A 23,499-nucleotide genomic window follows, 5' to 3' on the forward strand; every position below is an offset into this window, starting at 1 on the left:
GGGTGGTTCTTATCCATGTATTTTACATGGAATTATCCAAGTGAAGAAGATGAAATAAGGCTCTTTAGTTGTGCCCAGGGACATGATAAGAGGTAGTGGACTCAAACTGAAACATAAGATGTTACTTTAAAACATAAGAAAAAGTATTTTTATGGTAAGGGAGCTAGAGTGCCTAGTGGAACAAGTTGCCAGAGGGTTTTGTGGATTGTTCATCAGTGGAAATTTTCAAAATTTGACTGGACACAGCCATCAGAAGCCCTCCCTAGCCAACTCTAGAAAGTAAAAACTTTCAGAGGCACTTTCTAGTCTCATTTTCTCTGTGATTTTATGGTTCTGTAAAATCAGTCGCTGCCCAAACCTGACCTAATAGACCTGAATGTAATAACCAATCCCTGACCAAATTTTATAACCATGCAATTAAGCATAATTCCTGCATCTTCACACTCTTCCTCCTCTCACACTATTATCTCTTTTTTTTTTTTTTTTTTTTTTTTCCTACCTTTGTCAAAAACAAATTGCTGACAGTAAGTTTGTTTATTCCTATGTTGGAACCACATTCTTGGGTAATATCACAAGGAGAAAGTGTGTAGCAATAAGGTAGACATTAAACACATTCCAGTCCAGAGCAAATAGATTTTAGAGTATACATTTTGTTAATATATGTACTGAGGGAACAAAACTCCCCTAATTAAAGTATTATCTTTCCATTTACAAATTGGTACTCAATAGGTAGGCACTTCTCTACTACTCTAAAACAATCTTCTCAATTCTGACATTTTTTTTTATTTTTTTTTTTTAAATCTTGTCATTCTCTGGATGTTGTGGAACTTGCCTATCCCAAACTACATCCAACTTCTCATTTCAGTTTTTAACATAACTATTTTTACATTTTCTGCAATGAACACAATACCAGTCCTCTGCTCTTTATTGTCTCTTTGTGTGATTCCCACTCACTCTGTTGTATTAAACTCCCATATATGATTGCTCATGGCTCATAAACAATATTTTTTCCTTTTTTGTTCTGCTGTCCATCCATGATAGTAAAGTACTATAAACTAACACCTTTTGAAAGCTAGCTTTTTGGTATCTAGCCAATTCAAGAGTCCATTTGATAGAAATACAACTCCACAGAGATCTCACTGAAACACATTCTGGTTGAACTGCTCTGTTTCATGAGTTAACTCATATTTACTGCCTATGCTTGGATTTAGTGTGAAGGTCATGAGCAGCTTACTATTAAGAAACTGAATTTTGAAATTTTTGACCCCAGAGCTACAGATTTGGAAGAAAAACAAGACAATATTTTCTGGCGCAATTTTCAAAAGAAAAAAAATAATCAGAGAATGTTCACCTTTATATATACCGTTGCAACCCCCATGGACTTCTCCAGAGCTAGAGATTTCTTCTATGTGAGCCCCTTGGTCAGATGAAAAGTATACCAGAGATCTACTGCTCAGATTATAATTCTCCAGAACATCCAGCATCTGTCCTAAATAGAAAAAAAAACAAACAAACAAACAACAAAAAAGCAACATAGTGTCTTAATTTACCTTGGCATGTACGAAAACACATAGTAATTGGCAACATAAAGGATGCAGTAGGGGATCCTTTATGCAGTAGGGATTGTTGTGGTCAAGACTGTGGTTCCACTGCAGCAGTTTCTTGAAATATAAAATGAGAAGATTTGTGTACAAATGAAAAATGAGCTAATCCACAGAGAACCAGTAATCTTTGGAATTGTTGCTTTCAGTGATGAAGACCCCACAAGAAGAAAACTCAAACCTCTGAGGATATCTGAAAGAGTCTCAGTATACAGAATATAGTTAACAGTTTGAGGTAAAGCTGTGCTGCCTACAAACCTACAGAGTCAGCATGGCAAAAATCTGTGTGAATGCTAGAATAAAAAATTCTCAAAAGAAGAAAAAAAAAAGCCTACTAATTAGTCACTAATTCGTTTTCATACAAGGCTAGATATCTTTTACACTTTTAACATGCAAGGTAACAAACACATGTGCACACAATTAAAAGAAAAATCCACATGATGATGTTCTGAAATTCCAACAAAGAGTGGGTTCTCACATTTCATTTACACAAAAGACTTCTTTCCCTTGGCACAGCAGAAAAGTCTTGCACTGCACATACATCTAAATTTATTTAGACTAAATTCTTTAAAGAGGGCTTCTGTACTAATGAGTGTGAATCCACTCTTTGTAACTTTCTCCAGTGAATTTTATACTGATTAGGAACCTAAAATAATTGGTCTTGGAAACTAACCAAAGAATAAGAATATAGCACACATCAGCCTGCAAATGAGTTTTAACCTTATTCTTCAGGAATTCAGGACAAGGGGAAATGGATTTAAGTTGAAAGAGGGTAGATTTAGGTTGGATGTTAGGGGGAAGTTCTTTACTAGAAGATTGGTGAGGTCCTGGAATAGGCTGCCCAGGGAGGTTGTGGATGCCCCGTCCTTGGAGGTGTTCAAGGCCAGGTTGGACGGGGCCCTGGGCAACCTGATCTAGTAAATGTGGAAGTTTGGTGGCCCTGCCAGGCAGGTGAGTTGGAACTTCATGATCCTTGAGGTCCCTTCCAATCTGGGTCATTCTATGATTCTGTGATTCTGCTATTCTGTGAATTCCAGAGCATATAATGATAATTTTTGAGGCCTGTAACTAGTGGCGTTTCTCAGGGGTCAGTGCTGGTTCTGGTCTTGTTCAACATATTTATCAATGATGTGGATGATAGGACAGAGTCCCAGCTCAGTAAGTTTGCTGATGATAAAAAGCTAGAAGAAGTGGCTGACACATTGGGAGGCTGTACTACCATTCAAGTAGACCTAGAGAGACTGGAGAACTGGGCAGGGAGGAACCTGTTAAAGTTTAACAAGAGCAAGTGTACATACAGTCTTGCACTTGAGGAATAAAGGCATGCATCAGTAAATACTGGGGGTAGATCTGTTGGAAAGGAGTTCTGCAGAGAAGGACTCATGAGTCCTGGTTGACAACAGGTTGGCTATAAGCCAGCAATGTGCCCTCGTGGTCAAGGAGACCAATTATATCCTCAAGTGCATTAAAAAGTGAGTGGACAACAGGTTGAGGGACATGATCCTCCCCCTCTAATTTGCACTGGTGAGGCCAAATTTAGTATACTGTATCCAGTTTTGAGCTCTTCAGATGAAAAAAGACAGGGTTCTCCTAAACAAAGTCCAGCAGAGGGCCACAAAGATGATGAAGCATCTCCCATATGAGGACAGGGTGAGTAACCTGGGTCTGTTCAACCAGTGAAAAAGAAGACTGAGGGGGGATCTGATTAATGTTCATAACAATATAAAGGGAGGTGGGAGGCATGTAGATGAGGCCAGGCTCTTCCCAGTGGTGCAGAGTGATAGGACAAGGAGTAATGGCCTAAAACTTGAACATAGGAAGTTCTGTACTAACATGCAGAAGAATTTTTTATAAAGGTGACAGAGCATTGGAAGAGGCTAGGTTATCCAGAGAGAGTGTGAAGACCTTCTATAGAGAAATTCAAGACCCATCTGGAGGCCTACCTGTGCGACCGATTCTAGGAAACCTGCTTTAGCAACCCCAGCAATTCTGTGATTCTGTGATTTTCTTTTTATCCTTTTTATTTATAAATTCCGGCACGCTCCAATTTGAATGTTAATTTTGACTTGCTCATTCCTCTCAGAATTAATTAATTCAAATATGGTTGTCATAGAATAACATTTTCTCAATGAACTCACAGAAACAACCCAAAACTTTGGTTTCTGTCTTGAACAGCTACACCTTCTGCAATGAACACTGTATAAATTAGAAAAAAAGTGTGTGAAATAAGACCTTGTATAGTATATCTGAATGATATGGTTTCCGCTAGCAAGTGCCATACATTTACTTATTAGCATTTCCAAATGGTAACTAAAATAGAATAAAAATGCAACGCATGAACTGTAAATAGATATCTTTGACATATTGCCAAATATTATATCAATTTTGAAAGCAAAGAGTATAAAATAAGGAAAGTACATCTTTAATCATTTGCTAAAAACTTTTTTTTTTTACTCTTCTAATTTGATTATTTCTTTAAATTACAGAGATACTTTAGAATTAAGCTAAGGCTGATATATAAGCATACTCAGATAATCTTAGTTAATGAACAAGGAGGACTTTCACCGAGGCTGTTTTAGCTGATTAACTTTTAAAAAGGTGAGCCATTACTGCAAAAAGGCATTTTTTAAAGAGAAAACAGGCAACAAATTGAAAATTAAATACCTGCATACTGGTGACCAAACAAAGAAAAATAAATCCTATCTGAAGTGCAAGAAATTTACGACATGAGTTAAGTTTTTATAATTGTTGTGGACAGCTAAATGAGTTTGGAATAAGATGGTGAAACTATTACTTCACACAAAATATGACTGGATATGTATCATACGTCATCGTATGTGATCTTTAATTACAAAAATGGGGCTTTTGCATGCTTTGAATCCCATTTGTACTCATTGAACAAAATACACGTGTAAAAACTTTGTAGAAGTAAAATGCCTATCCAGAATATGAAACTGTAGGATAAATAAGTCAAAACACTTGGAAAACTGTAGCTCAGTTTAAGCGATGATGGCTTGAAATCCCTAATATAGGAAACTATTAATAAAAATAGAAATATTCTTCACTAAAAAGACTGAATTGAAAGTCCTGTTTTAAAAAATTAAGATCCACATTGATCTCTGTAAATGTTACTGCTTAAATATTTCTGTTTTGAACAGAACAGAATTTGAAAGACAGCATTCCAAACAACAAAATAAATCTAACAGTGAAAGAGCTGCATGAATTCTGAACCTACTGAGCAACTTCAATTTAAGTTCAACATTCTCCTCCTAATGCCATTCTAGGAATGTACATTCCAATTCAGGTTGCTAACATTGATTAATGACATTTGATCATTAGACACTGTTCTTTCATCTATTAAAAATAAATAAATAAATAAATAAATAAATAAATAAATAAATAGAAATCAGAATACCATTAAGATGATGCGTGTTTTAATTAAGATGATAATCATTCAAAATTTTAGCAAAGCTTCCTCTGAAGCATGCTGAGCTCTCTACATTCTGTTCTCCAGTCTCATTTCAAGCTATTTTAAACTATAGGATTGTTTTATTGTGAAAGTGAAAATGCTGACTTCAGTGGAGTGATACCTGTGTAAAAATGATGAGAGTAATTGACTCTACTCTTTAGGAGGAAACAGAAAGCACTATGCCACTATTCAACTCACCTAACACAAGAGTAAATGGAAGGTGAACCTGCCTATAATGTGCTGAAATTTATTTTTGAAGTTTTTAACCATGTAAGATTCCCTCTACACTCAATTATTACACATTAGGTTACAGGATTTATAAAAAATGACTATTCATTTGAAAACATGGCACAAATACTGAACAATAAAGTGTATGCAAATGTATTAGCAATTTGGAAATCTCTTCTAGTCAAGCAAGAATGGGAAAAATGTATTTGCTTCATAATTAGCTCACTGTCATTTGAAGTCAACAGGACAGGAGGGTTACCAGCATTAATTTGAAATGAAGAATCTTGCTGAAATTATGGAGAAAAGAGATCTAGAATATGGAGTATAGAATATGTCTGTGTAGAGTAGGTATTAGGAAAAAGATCTCTCAACTCATTAGGAAAGCTTTGAAACAGTTTGCCTGATTCAAAGAAACAGCAACATTCAGAAGGAGATTTAAAGATGACTCAGGACAAGACAGTTCATAATAAAGGAAGTTTATTTTAATAGAACTTTTTATCCCACTCAGCAGACTTTCACATGACTCTGTCAAACCCAGAAGTTTAGAGTAAGCTTGAGATAATTACAAAGATTCATCTGGGAAGATCAGCCATCACATCTCAGCCTAGAGACTTCTTTTCCTTTTAGTTTATGTTTCAGAATTCCCTGATGATGTTAATGCTTGCTTTTGAATAGCATAACTAATCAGAATGACAAGAAACATGTTTTGAAGCTGAAGGGGCTTACATTTGAGAGTGACAGGCTAAGAGTGTTTTAAATACATGCATAACTTCCTACACATTACCCCTAGATGTATAAATATTTGGAAGCCTATACTGCTCCCAGAAAAGATAATGATGTCATTCAGCTAAATATCTACTACATATTAAATTTCTTGTGACCTTCTTCCTGGTACAGGAATTAAATTAAGGTAAACCCATCATCTCTTCCAGGCTCAAAGGCTAATATTTTCACCCTATTAAGATTTAATGTTGCAACTTCTGCCCACCATCTTTAACAAGTTAACAAACATTTTAATCTCTATGTTGATTTTGTGTGATAAAAAAAGAGACTTCATTATTTAATATACTGATCTGATTACAAAATACACTGACTAAAACCTTTGTATAAAAATCAGCTTAGTAACTGAGATCAAGACATCCATATCTTAATTTTAGCTTTTGCACATTTCAGGTTATAAATATGCAAATGTTTTGTGATACACTTAAAGCTGTACAGTTTCCCCTTGATAAATATGTAAATCAGTTTGTCTCTGCAGTGGGGAAGTAATTATCACTTTCAGACCCACTCATTGAGCACAGCACTAGAGGTAAAGATGGAAAATAATAAAACCACTGACAGCAAAACAAGAAGTTGCTGCACATATGGTGAGCAGTACATAAACTCTGCATGAAACTTGTTTAACATTCAGAGCTATAATGCAGTCACTAGGAAGTGGAAATTCTGGGACAAAGTAATAGATTGGTAGTATGGAACATTAAGTAGCCCATTGATTGAATGCACTCACCTAAAAAGACACGATTCTGTATAGAGAGAGTATTAGCATATGAACTACAATGGTGAGGAAAAGTAACAGCTAATATAACTGATTAGAAGAGAAAATAAATACATAAATAGTTTTAAAAATTGTAATAATTCCTGTAGGATGAAAGCAAAGATTAGATTTTAGATTTAGAAAGCAGAAAGTTTTGAATCAGTCTCACTGCGCAAATGTCATTTATAAATTTACATTATGGATACAATTTGTCCAGCAAAGACTTCAAAGTAGAAAGCTGAGATCTAAAATGTGCCAAGTTTCTACTACTATAGTTCAATAGAATTTCCAATGTCAAAAGGACATTCTGCTAAACAAGTACAATCTTGTTTTGAAAAACTGCTTCTTTATCAGTGTCTTAATTACGAGCAGTGTCAATGGTTCATAGGCTGGTTTGGACCAGTCCCACGACTACAGAATTAACTCTCAGTGCACTTCACAGTATGATGTGGAATAACAATAAGCAAAAATAATAAAACCATGACAAGAAGGTGCCTACATCCAATCATCATCACTTCTATATATCTGCTTGCATAGCATAGATTTCTTGGATTTTCTGACCTATATTTCTTTCCAATTAACTAAACTCAAGGGTAGAATCTGGAAACACACTTAAAATGCTGTCACTACTGAGGAAACATTCAGTCTGTGGGACAACAGTAGAATTGGTCTGAAGTAATTTTTTTCCTCTGCTGACATTCCGATACTCTTTAGACACACTGTTCTAGACTAGTTGCTAATCTTGGAACAAGATTATGTATATAATATATACATATAACAATATCTATAACAAAATATGTAATAATATACATATAACGCATATATAATGTAATATATATACAATATTTATAACAATGTATGTAACTAAGAAGAAGTCACAGTTGTGAAGAATTGGTTTATTCCTATCTGGAAACAAGATCTTGTGCTGGCAGAATGAGAAAAAGTCAATAATTGAGTCAAATACAGATGGAAAAACTGCAGCAGAATTGATGTCACCAAGGAAGTTTTTGTGGTTAGTGGCATTTTCTAAGTGGGGAAAAATACGACTTCTTAGGCACTCAACAATAGATAAGTGGGGTCCTCCTTACACATTTATTTCATTAGGACCTTCTTAAGTGTATGTTCTCTCCCTCAAGAAGATGAGACTCAGATGAACCTACACCAACAACTGGAAATTACACCAACAAGAGGAAAAATAAAAAGATGAAGCCTTTGCAGAGACAACCGAGTAAGAGTTATTCTATCTCAGGATGTACATATTGCAGGGATCTCTGAGCATGTGAAGAATTAAGTAATGTGTAAATTATATGAATCCTACATGAGTGATGTATCATAACATGAGCATCAAGTGTATCATTTATTCAAACATTCATATTAAACAACATTTATAAATGACAAAATAATTTGAGACTGTCTTTGGGTATGGGACAGTTGTAAACACATTCTACAGAATTAGTACTCTATGTATAATTAATTAGATATGAGTAATTCATCTCTTATTTTCCTATTCATATGGAGTTCAACTAATTTTGTAAATGTGAAAACTGAAATGACACTTTACTCTTACAGAAATATACATGGATATTAAAACTAAGAGTTAAGTTTTGGTTTCTGTGGTTGTCAGGAGCTAAGTACAGCTGCTTTATTAACAAAAAGGTTTTCATATTCACATTGATAGTACAACACTAATGACATCGTTTTGGGGACTATTAAATGTCAAAAGTATAACTATTTTGGTGGCCATCTTCCTATTAATGTTTTGATAATAAAGCACTGATAAGCATATTGCATAAAGCTCACTTTTACACCTTATATCTATATTTTCTACACAAGGCTAATGAAAATCATCATTCTTAGCATGATTAAAATATGAGTGATGGTCATGAGATTTTAGAGGTTGAATCACATTTGCATCTTTCAGGAAAGATGTGATAAATTTGAGGGTAAATTTGCATCTTACTTCTGAGAACAATATGCCATTTTATCTATACCAGTAAAATGCACAATGCAAAGGATACTGCCTACTTCCCCAGGATCTTCAGTGTTTTCCTCCAAATTCTGGATAGGGTCTAGGTAAATGGCAATCAAAGGATGCTATTCTTTTTTGAATTAGACTGTCAGATGAAATTAAAGCTTCGACTGCTTGATTATTTCAATAAAAGTTGATGGTAATTCATAACAGAAGAGTGATAAAAGAAAAATTAATCTTTATCTTCAAAGGTTTAAACATTTCTTAAATTAGAGTCAGTTTTAAATTGAATATGTATATATCTTTAGATCCAAATGCATAATGCAAAAAATTTGTCAGATTAAAGTATGAATAATTTTAAACAAGTAAGCAAATGTAATACTAGACTTTAATCATCTGCATTTTTTGGAAAAAAAAATAGTCATATGTCAATGTCTTGTTTCATTTTAATAATTTTTATCAAACAAAACTGAAACTGCCATAAGATTGCTTCACCTTTCATGTTTCTGTAGACAACTTTTTTCATCTTTGCTGAATCTGGAAACTGAACTTAGATATTATATATTATAAAGCAAATAATATTTTTATATTTATAATATTTATAATATTTTTATTTCATTTTTATATATTTTTTTATTCATTTTTCAGCTTTCTGATTTTAATTGTCCACATCCAACCTTACATAAAGATAGCTGTTCATTAATTCACCCACAGAACAGAAGACTCTTGATGTTTTTCTCCTTTGACACGATATCCCCATTTTCCCCCATCATCATGCAGGCCTGTCAGGTCACCTAGTTCACTAAGTGCTTTTGGGCAACTCTGTGCCTTTTGTGTCTGCCAAGACACTTAAAGCCTACTGTGCAATCACTGTCTCCAAATCACACTAGCAGTGAATGTATCTCTGTACAGATACTTTTAATACCAATAAGAAAGAATGCCTGACTGCGAAAATTGTTCTCGAGGGAACTTTCCACCATAGAATGTAAACTCCAATGTAAACTCAAAATCACATTCTAAACTTTAGGAGGTGGGAATAATTTTTTTATTTTATTTTATTTTTTTTAATGTGTGCATATTCAGTATGGTTTGTACAGGTTTTAAGCTACTTAGGGTACTATCAGAAGGGAAAACAACTAACTTTCTCGTCTGTCATTGATTATCGATGATTACCTCAAAAAAAAAAAAAATTATCTTATAAAATGAGACTTTAAACCTTAAATCATCTAAGTACTCTTGAAAAAATGAAATCCAAGAGTTTTTGCTGAAGTTTTACAATAGTATTCACCATTAAAACACATGCCTACAGGCAAATAATATAAGCTGTCCTTTTCTGTTCTGAAGTCTAGGAAAGATAAATATGTCAGTCCCAGATAAGGTTGGAACAACCTGAAGTCTCAACTTAGGTAAAGATGTATTTGATGCCCCCCAAAAAATAATGGAATGAGGGTGCTAAATCATCAATCTGTTTCTTTGCCTTTTCTCTACTTAATTTTTACATATGAACAAAGTAAAATGTGATGCAGAATTACTAACATAGCTACTAATTGAGTTTACTAATGTTCAGATGCAATATAAATGCTGGGTGTCATTTGGTTTGGAATGGGAAGTTACAGAAAAGGAACTTGGGAGACTTTTGAGTGAGAATTGTGTGAACAATGCATTGCATTTCTGGAAAAGCTCTGCTTTGCATACCAGAATCCCACTAAGGTTATTTTTATGCAGAAATCTGAAAGTTAAATTTGAAGTGAAAAAGATTGTTCACCTAAGTAACGCTACAGATCAGTTGAAATACTAACACAGATGAAAGAAACAAAGTAACCTAACTGCAAATCTGTATACATCTGCAAATCAGCTAGCATTCTGAGAAAGAACTGAGATGTTCTTATCCAACATTTTCTATTGAGACAGACTTCAAAGTTCTCTTTACCTGTTTAAAGCAGTCATTCACTTTTTATGAAAAGTAGCTGGGGGTACTTGCAGCAGCCAGCTGATGAACTACAGAAGGACTGCACAAAGGTTGAAATTTACTGAGAAATGTAGGATATGGGGCTCGACTATCTCAGCACTAAGTTGACAAAAACATTCAGGATAAAATCTCATAGAAGTGTTTCAGGATTATAGGGAAACCTGCCGATTTTGTACCTTATTAAATTTATACTGATTTAAAAAAGCCATTCTAGCAGCACTTTGCCCTTAACACCATGCTGAGGATGTTCAAAGCTTGTCCTGTGGGATGTGGTGTGGTAGATACAAAGGAACTTGTATTATTTTAACTCCTAACATTTTGGCCCTGGTCAGGATTTCGAGAGACAGATGGGATGTTTTATCCCACTTTCAGCTGCACAGACATCGTCCTTACCTTTGGCTTTGTTTTTCTCTCTAATTTCTCTCTAATTTTTCTGCCAATGGACATGTAACATTTGTATGGTACTGCTCCCTGGCTGTGAGTTGCTGGCAGCCACCTCTGCTTTTATCTTTTTCCTTGCCAGCTTTGCTAGCAAAATACTTAGCATTTTCTTGCACATATTAGAAAGGAGCACTGTCTGCTACATTTCTGACTGCCTGGTTAAACTATGCCACAAAATTTACTGCTCTTCTATTGAAAACTTTTTTTTTTTTTTTTTTTTGTTTTTTTTAATTTAGTATAGCCAAATCTCTAATAAATATAGTTTGTTTGAAAGATTGTGATGGCATTGTTTTCAACAATCAAAACCTTTCCATATTATGTTTGTTGACTTCAATTCAGCGCAGTTCTACTGACTCCAGACCACTTACATCATTTTACACATACAGAAGAACTGCCCCAGAATGTTTTAAAGGAACAGTTATTAATCAGGACAGGTCTCTTGCTTTCTTGTGTACACAGGTTATTTTTAATTTTTCCAAAGAAGTTCCTGAATAAACCCTCTTTAAACAAAATAAAATTAAACAAAGCAACAACAACAACAAAAGCAACCAACAAAACAAACAAAATAAAACAAAGCAAAACATAACAAAATGTAACAAAGAAGTATGAAAGACCAGGATATCCAACACCTAGAAACACATAATTGTGCTACATAAAGATCTTGATCTTAATGTAATCTTATTATCTTTCAATTAACAAGATGTCTTCTTCAAATCTCAGAGAAGAAAAAGTAATGCATGAGTTGTACGGAACTTGGCAATATTTACATATAAAAGGAAAAGTTAATTTAAATTAAAAAAAAAAAAAAAATGTTTCCTCATCTAAAAAGACACATCTTTGTGAAGAAGATGTAGAACTAACGTCTGTCAAATTGATATCTCCCTTTGAATCTCAATTGCATTACAGGTTTTTTCCTCTTCTTTAAAGCCTAGACCTTTCAAAACTACCTAAACAACAATGTTTTGATAAGCTACTATCAGCAGAGACTGATCATTGCAGGAGATTCAAAGTAATGAAATGCAGCAAAAAGGTGAAAAAAATACAATGATGTGATTTCCTGTGACAGTCCATTGGGAGAACTACCAAAGAGGAACTACAAAGGAAAGAAAAGAATAAATTACCTGCTCTTACTATATGAGGAGATGGAAAACATAAGGTCACATTCTACCCTTACATGAAAGTGTACCCCTCTCACATCAGGAAGGCAAAAATTTCCTTAATGGAAGTTGAAATCTCTATTTCAGATATGGAAATATGTTAACCAGTTAACCTAACTACTTACATCAATGGGACATTTCATATCAATATAGGAGAGAGAAACCTAGTCTAAAAACTCTATTTTGGGACCAGAATACCATAACAATATTCTAATATGTACACTACTGTATGGGCCATGATTATTTTTGACAATTAGGGTAAGAAAACACTACTATCAACAGAAGATTGTACTACTAACAATCTACCAAAACTTCAGAGTTATGGAGTCCCAAATCTGTTCAAAATGAGCTTCTGAAAAACAAGTAATGACAAAGGCTGCCTACACTTTTTAATGTTCCACACTACTAAATTGATTGCATAAGTTCCAGTGTGACATAATGGTTTTACAAGACAAATTACACTCGTTTATATTGTAAACAAAGAAGAAAAAATATATATATATATTCATTATTTATTTACTGTGTTTGCTTAACCAACTCTACTCTGGAATTAGAAAGAAACACTTTGTTTTCTTTCACACAACCTAAATGCATCCATACTTTTCACACCACTGAAAACAGTACCTTCTACAATAAAGATACTTTTCCTTTTTCTATTTTGTTCAGCCGTACCACGCTTTCCTTGGAAGCTTGTTAGGGAAAAGGAGGTAAAAGAGGTATCTCCCTTCTGCCTCAGTTTCTGATAGCAGCAAGCTGCAAGATCCACTGAAACTTTTGAATACAACTTCACACTAGTCTAAGATAGATTGTATTATCCTGGAATTTATCTTCTATCATCTCAAGAAAACAATTCAGCACTTCAGATGTTCCTTTGTGTATTGTGCTTACCAATGTAACATAAATTCATTTGGGTGTTCTCAGGGTTACCACACAATGCCTTTCATGAAGATATGCTATAAAAAGCTTTTCATTTCTGGACAGGGAAAGGAAATAATTTAAAAAGAGTGACATGTATATGAAATACAGGACAAAACCATAAAATAAAAACAAAAAGCAAGCTTTTCAAAATAAATATATTGAGTAAAAAATATCTTGAGTACACCAAATAAAATGTGTAGAAAAATAAAAATTAAAAAAAAAAATGGGAAACAAATTGGAAAATTAGAAAATGTAGTAAAGATTCAATATTGTTTTTTTCCTAAGCAACATAATGAAACAAAGCTGGATAACATCAAAGTTGCCAGTCTGACATCCTGCCCTTAATTAATCCTTAGAATCATAGACTCTTTTTAGAGGAGATCTTAGTCTAGTTCCAATCCCTCTGCCATGGTTAGGCTTGCCAGTAACCAGATCAAGCTGCCCAGGGCCCCATCCAACCTGATTTAAGCACCACCAGGGATTTGGTATCCACAGCTGTTCTGGGCAATATAAAAAAAAAACCAAAAACCTTCTTCCCTATGTCTTATCTAAATTTACCCCCTTTTACTTTAAAGCTTTTATCTCTTGTCAGTACACAACCTGACTCTCTCTTCAACATTGTTGTAGGCCCCTTTAGTTACTGGAAGGCCATAGAGACATGAATGTACACAGTGCTCTGATAGATATTGCTTTTTGTGTTCTAAGCATAGAAGAAAAAAAAAAAAAAAAAAAAAAAAAAGATGGTAAAATCATCATAAAGTCAGTATTGAAGGTTTCAGGTTCAAAACAGGGACACAATCTCCAAAGACAGAAAAGAGAGCTGTAAATCATATCCCTCTCTTCCATCCTGATACAGTTCTATCTGTGGCTGTTATATACTTCTGGAATTCCTTTGAGGTGGAGTAAATTTAATTCCAGTTAGCAGCTTCACAGTATCCATGCTAAAAAATGTTACACAGAGTCAAAATATCAACACAATCTTTACTAGCTTCCATTAAACTGTGTTCTCAGTCTGTATTTTTGAGATTCTCTGCTGTTAGGATAATGTTAGTCTCAAGGACACATTCAGTGCGTTCTTGTTTCTTCTTTCCAGCAGTACCTGCTTATGTATAACCTTCATCCAAGGGTACAGAGAAGCCACTGTGTTCCATATTATTTTTGGCTTAAGACCGTACTGAGTTCACAATTCCAATAATGATGACTTCCCACCCAAGCATTTCCTTCTCTCAAAAAACAAACCACAACAACATCAACAAAGAAAAAAACATATCATTTATGTGGTAGATCAAACAAAATGTTGGTTGCCCATTTTATTGCAGAATTTCATATCCTCATAGGCTGGAGAATCTCTGGGATTCTGTTATCCCAAGATTATCTGAAACAAGTTGTGAGCTTTCTCCTATCAGTAGATATTTGCCTATCTCAAGTGTAAAGGTTTTTTGTTTTTTGGTTTTTTTTTGGTTTTTGTTGTTGCTGTTGTTGTTGTTTTGTTTTGTTTTCCCCACTGATTAGAGCATTTTGATCACAATATTAGATGTCATTTGTTGCAGTTTTGTCATTTTCTTGCTGGTATTCCACATCACAACATCATAAAAATGATGCTAGTGAAAGAGTTAAGGTTCTGGTTCTGTTTACTTCCTTTTATGGACATTTTTGGTCTTCGGATGGGAGGGGCTGCATTCCCGGAGGACCTCGTGGGCAGAGGAAGAAAGGCAGAGCTCTGGACCAGACTTTAGGCTTTCACTCCCTCTGGCCCTCTGGCGGAGGAAAGCAGGTGCTTCCCTAGCAATATTATGGTTGACTTGCATTTTGGGTACTCCTGTCTCTCTCATTTTGTTTGATTTAGTTAAATTTAGTAAATTACTGTTCCTCATCAGATCATTGCCATTGTGTTTTCTCTTTCTTAAAACTGTAATCTCCTATCTCTCTGCCCTTCCCCCTCTCCCACTCTCCTGGAGCATGTAGCCCGAAGCCTGCCTCTCTATAGGTGTAGGGCCAGAGCTAGCCAGATCATGCAGCAAACTGTTAGTACACATTCCTTTTTCTTGTTAGCTCTTTGTCTCTCCTTTTGGCCCAGGCCTGTGCCCCCTTATCCTGGACTCAAATAACTCCGTGACATCATTTCACTGTTTGTTTGTTTGTTTGTTTAATTAGGATTAATTTTCAGAAATTTATTATTACTTTTATGCAAAGTGAATAATACACTAACACTAATATTTTCTGCTGATATTTTGTGTCATCAGATGCAAATGAAATCTGTTCAGCAGATAGTGACAAATTCTGAAGACAGTATTGCTACTACAACAAGCTACACTACACTGAAGTTTTCTATCATGGAGCTTGCATTATTAAGACATTTAAACCTGGCAGATTAAAAAATGATATAGGAATGGCTGCTCACAATCTGCTTTAAAACCCTGTAAATAATGTTAAAAGGAGATCTGTTGCATTCAAAGATGTACTATAGAAAAAGGAAATTGTACTTAAGGAGGATTAGATAGCTCAGGAGGCTTATCAGAGAGTAAACAGGAGTCTTCTATCACTTACCTTTTAAATTCAGTCCTGTTAAGTACTGACTGAAAATCATTATTGTTTAAGTGACATCTAAAATGCATTTGGGTTTTAGCCCAGATCAAAACTGGAGAACATCCACATCATAAAAGGAAGAACTACAGACTTATTTAATCTGCATTCTTATTGACAACTTTCCCACATCTGACTTGAAAACTTAATATGCTTCAAGAGCTGACCTACAATTTTAGCTGAAAAAAAAAACCCAACCCAGTCTCTTATGTTAGAGTAAGCGCAGGATGGCAGATCAGAGTGGGAAAATACTATTCATAAAGTACTGAACTAGCTTCGTACCTTATTCCTAGAGTTACTGGCTGAACATCTTTAATGATAACCAAAACAACTTAAAGTAAACCTAGGTTTTTTGAATATACCGGTATCAGTTAAGAAAAGCAAGGTCAAGAAATATGCCAGGTACAACTCTCTAGAACCTTAGTTTTATCTTTTAAGTTTTCAGGCTCAGCTAAGATTATGTCACATTCATCATAGCTGGATAAAACAATTTAAGTCTGATTATCTGCCATATATAACAGTGGTATCATTCTGCCTTGATTACCTTTAAATTGACTTTGCACTGTTATAAATGAATAAATCAGGTGAAAAGTAATGACAGATTAGGCTCATCTTGCAAAGATATAAGGTATATGTTTTTTGTTTTTTTTTTCTTGAAAAAAATAAGAATAGCTAATTCATTGTTTTACAGAAAGTGATAAGAATGTTTTTTTCTTTTATATAATTGTTTACTTAAATTTTTAGCACAATTCAGACTTATGAAAAGATTCGTGTTATATTTCCAGACTGACACTAAGAGAATAGGAGTCTAAATAGGGTTTGAAAGTATACAAACACTTTACTGTCTATTAAAATAAAGCTGTGGTAATTCACAAAATACAGAGATTAACAATAATATTAATGAAAAGACATAGGTTTCAGCTGAAACTTACCGGTGCTATGTCTGTTTCCCAGAAGGATAAAATATACTACTCTTTCCTAGCATATTAAAGGGGAAAAAAAGTATATTAAAAAAGCATATTCAAAAAATCTAAATCTAGGAATACAATATCAGTGAAATAGAATTTGAAATAATTACTAAAATGTTTTTTTAAATTACTTTGTAATTTAAAAAAAAACAACAACAAAACCAAAACAAACAAACAAACAAACAAAAACATTTCAAATTTAAGAGCCAGTAGGTTTCTAAGTGTAAAATAAGTTTTAAAATGAGAAGGAAAATACTTCTACTAAGAAATAGAAGATACATTACATGCTACTATGAAAGCATACAAAAATTAAGAATTTTTTGGCTGTAAAATGTAGACCCTGTATTTTGTTTCATGAGTGCCTTAGCCTACAATACCTACACCAGAGCAAGAATTTTACTAAACTGGTTGTGAGCATACAGTACATTTCTATCCCATAACTATTTTATGCTTTTCCAGAAGTAGCTTTCAGATTATTTCTGGAAATGTTCTATTATTACCAATCTATTACTAAAGCAGTGGCATCTGAGAAAAAAAAACACACAGTCAATAGAAATTTCTTGTACTACATTGGAATAGTCTCTACTTAGAACTTTGTTTTACTTCACTTGAGTTGAGTTGAATGCAAGTAAAAAATGGAGAAAATGATCAACATTAATGATCACAGAAATTGTACATTATCTGTTTAAACATATACACATTAATCGAAACCCAAGGTTTCAATTGTATTAACGCTACATTCCACATGAACTGTTCAGTAAAGGTTACTGAATTCTGTAGTGATCATTATCCCTTCTAAGCCATTTACCTTACTTTATATTTGTCTTTACTGTTTTCTAATAGTTATTTCAAATACTCAGTCATCAAAATTTGGTGATTCATTGGGAAGGAAATGTAAATGTAGTGAGATTTCATTTAAAAGAGCTAGAGTTTACATGTCCTGTTCTAGATTTCACATCTTAATTTTCCCTCGTCCATCATTAGATATAGCAAGAAAACACTGCACAATTTAGTAAGGAAAACCTATTTAAGATATCATCAGCATCCCCAATATCTGTAATCACTGTAGTAACATTATGCATTTTTCTTCTGTTTTCTTTAGTGAATATTTTCTTGGTTCCTCCCGACTAAATCTTAGAAGTTATGTCTGATTTGTTTTCAAAATATAAATCAATTTTAGCCAATAGTTTCTTTCCTCTTTTCTTGAACATCTCAGAGAATCACGGAATCGTTAAAGGTTGGAACAGACCTCTGGTCCAGCACCTCACTCAGACTGGTTGACCAGGCCCATGTCCAGACAGCATTTGAATATCTCCAAGGTAGAGAGGACTTTACGTTCTCTCTGGGCAACTTGTGCCAGGGCTCCATGATCCTCATGTTAAATAAATGTTTTTGATTTTCTGATGGAACCTCCTGTGCTACAGTACCCATTTTTCCTGTCAGCAGGCACTGAGAAGAACCTGTCTTTGTCTTCATTGCGCATTCCTTCAGGCATTTGTAGATACTGATGAAATCCCCCTGAGCCTTCTATTCCCTGTGTTGAATAGTCCCAGTACTTTCAGCTTTTCCTCACAGGAGCGATGCTCCAATCCTGTAAATCACCTTTGCAGATCACTGCTAGACTTTCTTCAGTAGCTCTATCATTTCTTTTGTACTGGAGAGATATGGGGTTACACTCACAACATAGAATTTTACTGAACTTTTTAAGATATTTCATCTGCAAGCTTGTATTAAGATCCCACTCCTCTTATTCTAAATAAGTAACATCAGTTGGCAAATTTATTTATTTATTTATTTGCATCTTGGCATAACTAGATTCTAATACACAATAAAGGAATACAGCAGAGAAGCAGTTAAGTTTTTTTCAGCTTGCATGGCATTCTCATAATGAAGGCATCCAGTATAGTTACCTTACAGAAACCTAGCTTGTGCAGGGCTACAATTTCTAAGATATTTTTACACTTCAGACATTTGGTTTTGATTGTTCCACAAAGGACTAAAAACTGGTTAGTAGGCTTATTACTATAAACAGAGAAATAAACAGCTGTTTCTGAAAGTGGTGTTGAACTAGTCTATCTGCGTCTATCTGCATGCAGCTTGCATACAAGTTTACAGAGGGCTTCAGAACTCTTCACAGTGTTTTCTGGATGAAATTAGTGTTATGCAATTTCGAGCAAAAAAAATTTCTGAAAATATCAACTTATTTTCCTATGCTGAATCAGAAATGAAGGAATGAAAGAAGAGGGAGGAAAAGAAGGGTAACACTCTGTTCACTCATTCATCATTTCTTTTTCCATTTTAGACTACAAGATTATTTTATCTTCTCTCAGTTGAATTATAATTAATAGCATTAATAAGGTTCTTAGCTTACACCGAAACAAATTTAATGTTATTATCCAGAGAATAACTCTCTAAGGCATGTCACATACAGTGACATTATAACTGTATGCTTTAAACATTGAATTCTGTTAAACATGTATCAGTATGCAAAAATAGTTGAAATACACAGACCTAAAGCTTCTTCAAATACTTTTTACTTACTATTTTTGACATGGAGTATAATCATACTCTTCAATGTTGGTTTAACAAGTCACAAACATGAAACATTCAATAGAGTATTTTACTTATGCTGTATATCGCTTTTTCACCTCCTAGCATGGAAATTGTCTTTTAATTGAATTATTGCCTAAGTAGATAATTGAATTTAAATAAATAAACAAATAGAAAGATTGAATTGTCTTTCACTTAGGATTCATAGTCAGAGTGGACTTCTCTATTTTACTCTTAGAAAATAAACTGTTCTTTCTCTTCCATATGACACAAAGTTTTCTTTCTGGTACTAATTGATCTCTCAAATCAGGGACAATATTGAATTTGCATTTCATGGCCCAATTTGATATAAATTTTCCTTCACTATTACTTGACAACTGTAACATTGTCTTCTCCACTTTTTTCTTTCTTTTTCTTTTTTTTTCTTTTTTTTTTCTTTTTCCTTTTCTCTTTTAGTCATCCACAAACAACTGATATTTCTCACTCAACAAATTGTACACTGGAAATGTCTTTAAGAAATGAATTGTAGTTGGTGATAGTCTTCCTGGAAAGTGTCAAATATTTTTGCTGATATACTATAATCATGTTTTCCATACATTCGTTATTTATTTATTATGCTTGTACTGTCTTTAATTGAAGGATAGAATAGCATATTGCTCTATGTGGCATAATTTATTCTCATTTATTTTGCAAATCACATTACTCTGTGCATAAAAATTAAATTCTGTTTAAAAAATAATAATACAACTCTCTGCAGAAAGCTAATAGTTTCCATTTATTTCAGTTTCCAGATAACTCTTTGATTTTTCTACTAATGTATTAAGAAGCACTCCAGGAAATCACTGGTTACTAGCATGAATAGTATAGTGAATAAATGTACCTTGTGTGGTATAGTTGATTCATTAAGACTGGAATTTTTCAGTGGAAATTAATGGAAATAAGTAAGTGCTCTCATCAATTTAAAAAAATAATAATAATAATAAAAAAAAAAAGCAAGAAAAACACACACACACACAAAAGACTATATTATTCCTTCGATCACTTTTAGAAGAGGAGTTGCTGCTGAAGACGTAAACACCAAATACCCAGATCCTTAGCTGAGACAAAATTTGACGTTTGTACACTAGTTTAAACTAGCCAAGGATCTGTTTCATAACTGCTATAGTCCTGTCAGATCTGATAATCCTAGAATAAAGGACAATGCTAGAAGAAACTCATTTCTCTTCTCTTGAGTTTTCCCAAAATTCCTATACTACCACTACTAGATTTTTATATCTGATTTATCTCAATCATTTAAAATCATATTTTGGTGTCCTGCAGTTTGAAACAGTTTGGGTGAAACTAAAAGCCTGTGGTTATTCTGTCTTTCAATCTGTTATCACCTCCGCATCAGACAGTCTGAAATAGCACATGGCAGCTGCCTAGGTTTCCAATGTGCTCAAATTCCAGAGCCACTCTACTGAAGGAGGCAGCAAAACCCAAAGACAGAAAATGATCAATTAGGCTAGAACATCCTTGCTAATATGGAATAGAAAAATAGAAAAATCAAATCCAGACAGTAAAACAAGCTAATGATCAGCAGTTTACCACAGCAGTAATACAAACAGAAATGACAGGACTCGTGAATACCTTTATCCATTGCAAGAAGTTGATTTACTAAATACAGGTTGGCACTGACAGAAGTCATAAATGATTCAGGATGCAATACATACTGAATTAAATCCTCTTTCTTTACAGAAGAGACATACATAAGAACTTTTTTTTCTACGTAATCCATTTAGCCCACATACTGAAAGCCATTCCTTCCAAATACATACAATTTCATAGAATCACAGAATAACCCGGGTAGGAAGAGACCTCGAGGATCATGAATCTTCAACCCTCTTACCATAGGCAGGGTCACCAACCATATTTAATACTAGACCAGGCTCATAAGGTTTATGCCATATTGTTTATTTCTGCAAGTATTGCACTAAATAAACTACAAATGAGTAAACATGTTTAGTGAGAAAACCAAACTGTTTTTGGTTCTATAACTTCTGCAACTAGAATTCTTGATGCAAAAGATGCAAAAGAACATACACAAGGTTTATCCACCTTGCGTTATTTAAAAATACGAGGGCTGCTCCAAAATCAGTACCTCCTAATCTATTATGTTGGCCCATGTCAGAGGCAGATGGTGGCATGGCAATAAACCAATATTCAATGGCACCCATTCACATTAGTCAATGCTTGCTGGACATTTATGGAGACCAAACAGTGGATGTGAGCACTGGGAGGTGGAGGGTGGTGCATTTCAGCAGTGGCTACAGCTACATGAAAGATTAGCCACATTCTAGGTGGCCATGCAGATTTTTAAAAGCATTGCATGAACATGGCTCTTGTTCATAACTAGCAAAAATGCATAGCTAAAAGTGGCTTGTAGATGAGAATTTGCTCTATCAAGTAGAGCTATTTTACTCTTTGTATCTGTTGTAGTTTCCATGAAAATAAATAGGAGACATTACTTTCAGAGCAGTCTACATACATATGCACCAAAGTTAAATTCATCAATAAGGAGACACCATTTTCGTGAAGAAAGTCCACTGATGTACCATTATAGTCAAAGAAGAGAGTAGGTATTTGTAAGACATAAATTTGATCAGATGGTAGTTTTAATTTTTACCTGTTTTCCTCCCTATTAGGAGAAATTATGTGTAATAGGCTACAGATATCTAAACTGCAGAATTCTATGTTTGATGGACATGCATGAATTACCTTCACTGATACTAAACTCAGATCAACATACCTACACTCCAGTCCATTTCCTCTACTGCATCTCCATATAATCCATGCCTGCTTTTTCCTCTGAACATTTTTGAAGCATATAGAGCAGTATGGACATGAAGATAAGACAGGACAAGAAGAAATGGTGCATTATGGTTCCTGTGGAAAAAGCAAAACAAAACAAATAACTACAACAAAAAACCTAGATTTTGTCTGTTTTATTAAAAAAAATAAATAAATAAAATCAAAGCTGAATTGTTTTGGCAGTAGAGTTAAAAAAAAAAAAAAAAAAAAAGGCAAAATGAATACAAAATAGGATCCTGAAAAATCCTGAACACACAACAAACACACAGACAGTACAAATTTCAGTTAAGTTAAAAACAAAAACAAAATTCAGTCAATTACTGTTTGCTATATTTGTAGCAAGGGATTTAAAGCCAGGTATCTAGCAGGTTCTGGCTGCAAGAATCAGCTAGTTTTAGAAGTAGATGTTTAAGAGCCCTAATGCAACTGCTGCTCAGAAACACACCCATTAGGAAAATACATGTATGTATGTATCACTTTTATATGTCACTTTCTTCAACAAGGTTGTATGGAAGGTAATCAACTAACTAGATAATTATAAGAACCTGGGCCAATACCATAATATCAGACTGTCAAACCAAGTATGCTAGCACTTTTTCCTTTATCTTCTCCTGTCATTTAATGAGGTGTTTCTGTGCATATGATCAGCATGTAACACCAGAAATACATTGCATTTTTATACACTTCATCAAGGCATAAATAATTTTAAAATACATATTAATATATAAAAAAAGTTCTCCTCTCACAGTAATAAAGTCTGCATTGTTTTAATTCTATTTCTTGAACTGAGAGGAAAGAGTGCAATAAACAGACTGTAAATTTTGCTGTTCGTGTGATATGTCAACACAATATTTATGATCAGTTCCAGCAGGCTGCGAAATAAAAGCTCAAATAAGAACATTTCCTTATGTCTTATTTATAGAACTTTACTTAAAAGTTAAAAAAAAAACAAAAAATCAGTACTTGCTGAATTTAGTACTATATGCTCTAACAATATTTGTAATATATTAAACATGCTGTAAATTTCAGCTGAATCAGAAGAGCTCTAGCCAGAGAACTTCACTCACCTTAAGACACTCAGCTAATTATAGAGCATTTGGGGGGTTATTTACTGTATTTTCCCCTGCCACTTATGTAGTGGTTAATATATATGATTCACATCAACACTGAAGGAAAACTATATATTTCCTCATGCAGTTAATTCATCCATCTTTTAAAGGGATGGAGGAACAATTCAGATAAGCACATGCAAATTGTTCATT

The 23,499-nt window shown here is 34.0% G+C and overlaps 1 protein-coding gene across 21 annotated transcripts in view; it reads right to left on the minus strand.

Annotated features, from left to right (window-relative positions):
* STS (steroid sulfatase) overlaps nucleotides 1–23,499 on the minus strand; it is a 93,076-nt gene that overhangs the window by 35,461 nt on the left and 34,116 nt on the right. For 14 of the 21 annotated variants that reach the window (XM_085550878.1, XM_015848896.3, XM_015848871.3 and 11 more), the window contains 2 exons: nucleotides 22,176–22,312; nucleotides 1,352–1,489 (listed from right to left, as the gene is read on the minus strand). In XM_085550878.1, the coding sequence (XP_085407004.1) occupies nucleotides 1,352–1,489; nucleotides 22,176–22,312 (275 nt within the window). Of the gene's footprint in view, nucleotides 1–1,351; nucleotides 1,662–16,801; nucleotides 16,848–22,175; nucleotides 22,313–23,499 lie in introns of those variants that run through there. The other 7 variants (XM_085550850.1, XM_015848904.3, XM_085550881.1 and 4 more) reach the window with 4 other exon arrangements.

This window comes from Coturnix japonica, chromosome 1, assembly GCF_054131305.1.
Source record: "Coturnix japonica strain WE chromosome 1, WE-NBRP24, whole genome shotgun sequence".
Classification (NCBI taxonomy): Eukaryota; Metazoa; Chordata; class Aves; order Galliformes; family Phasianidae; genus Coturnix; species Coturnix japonica.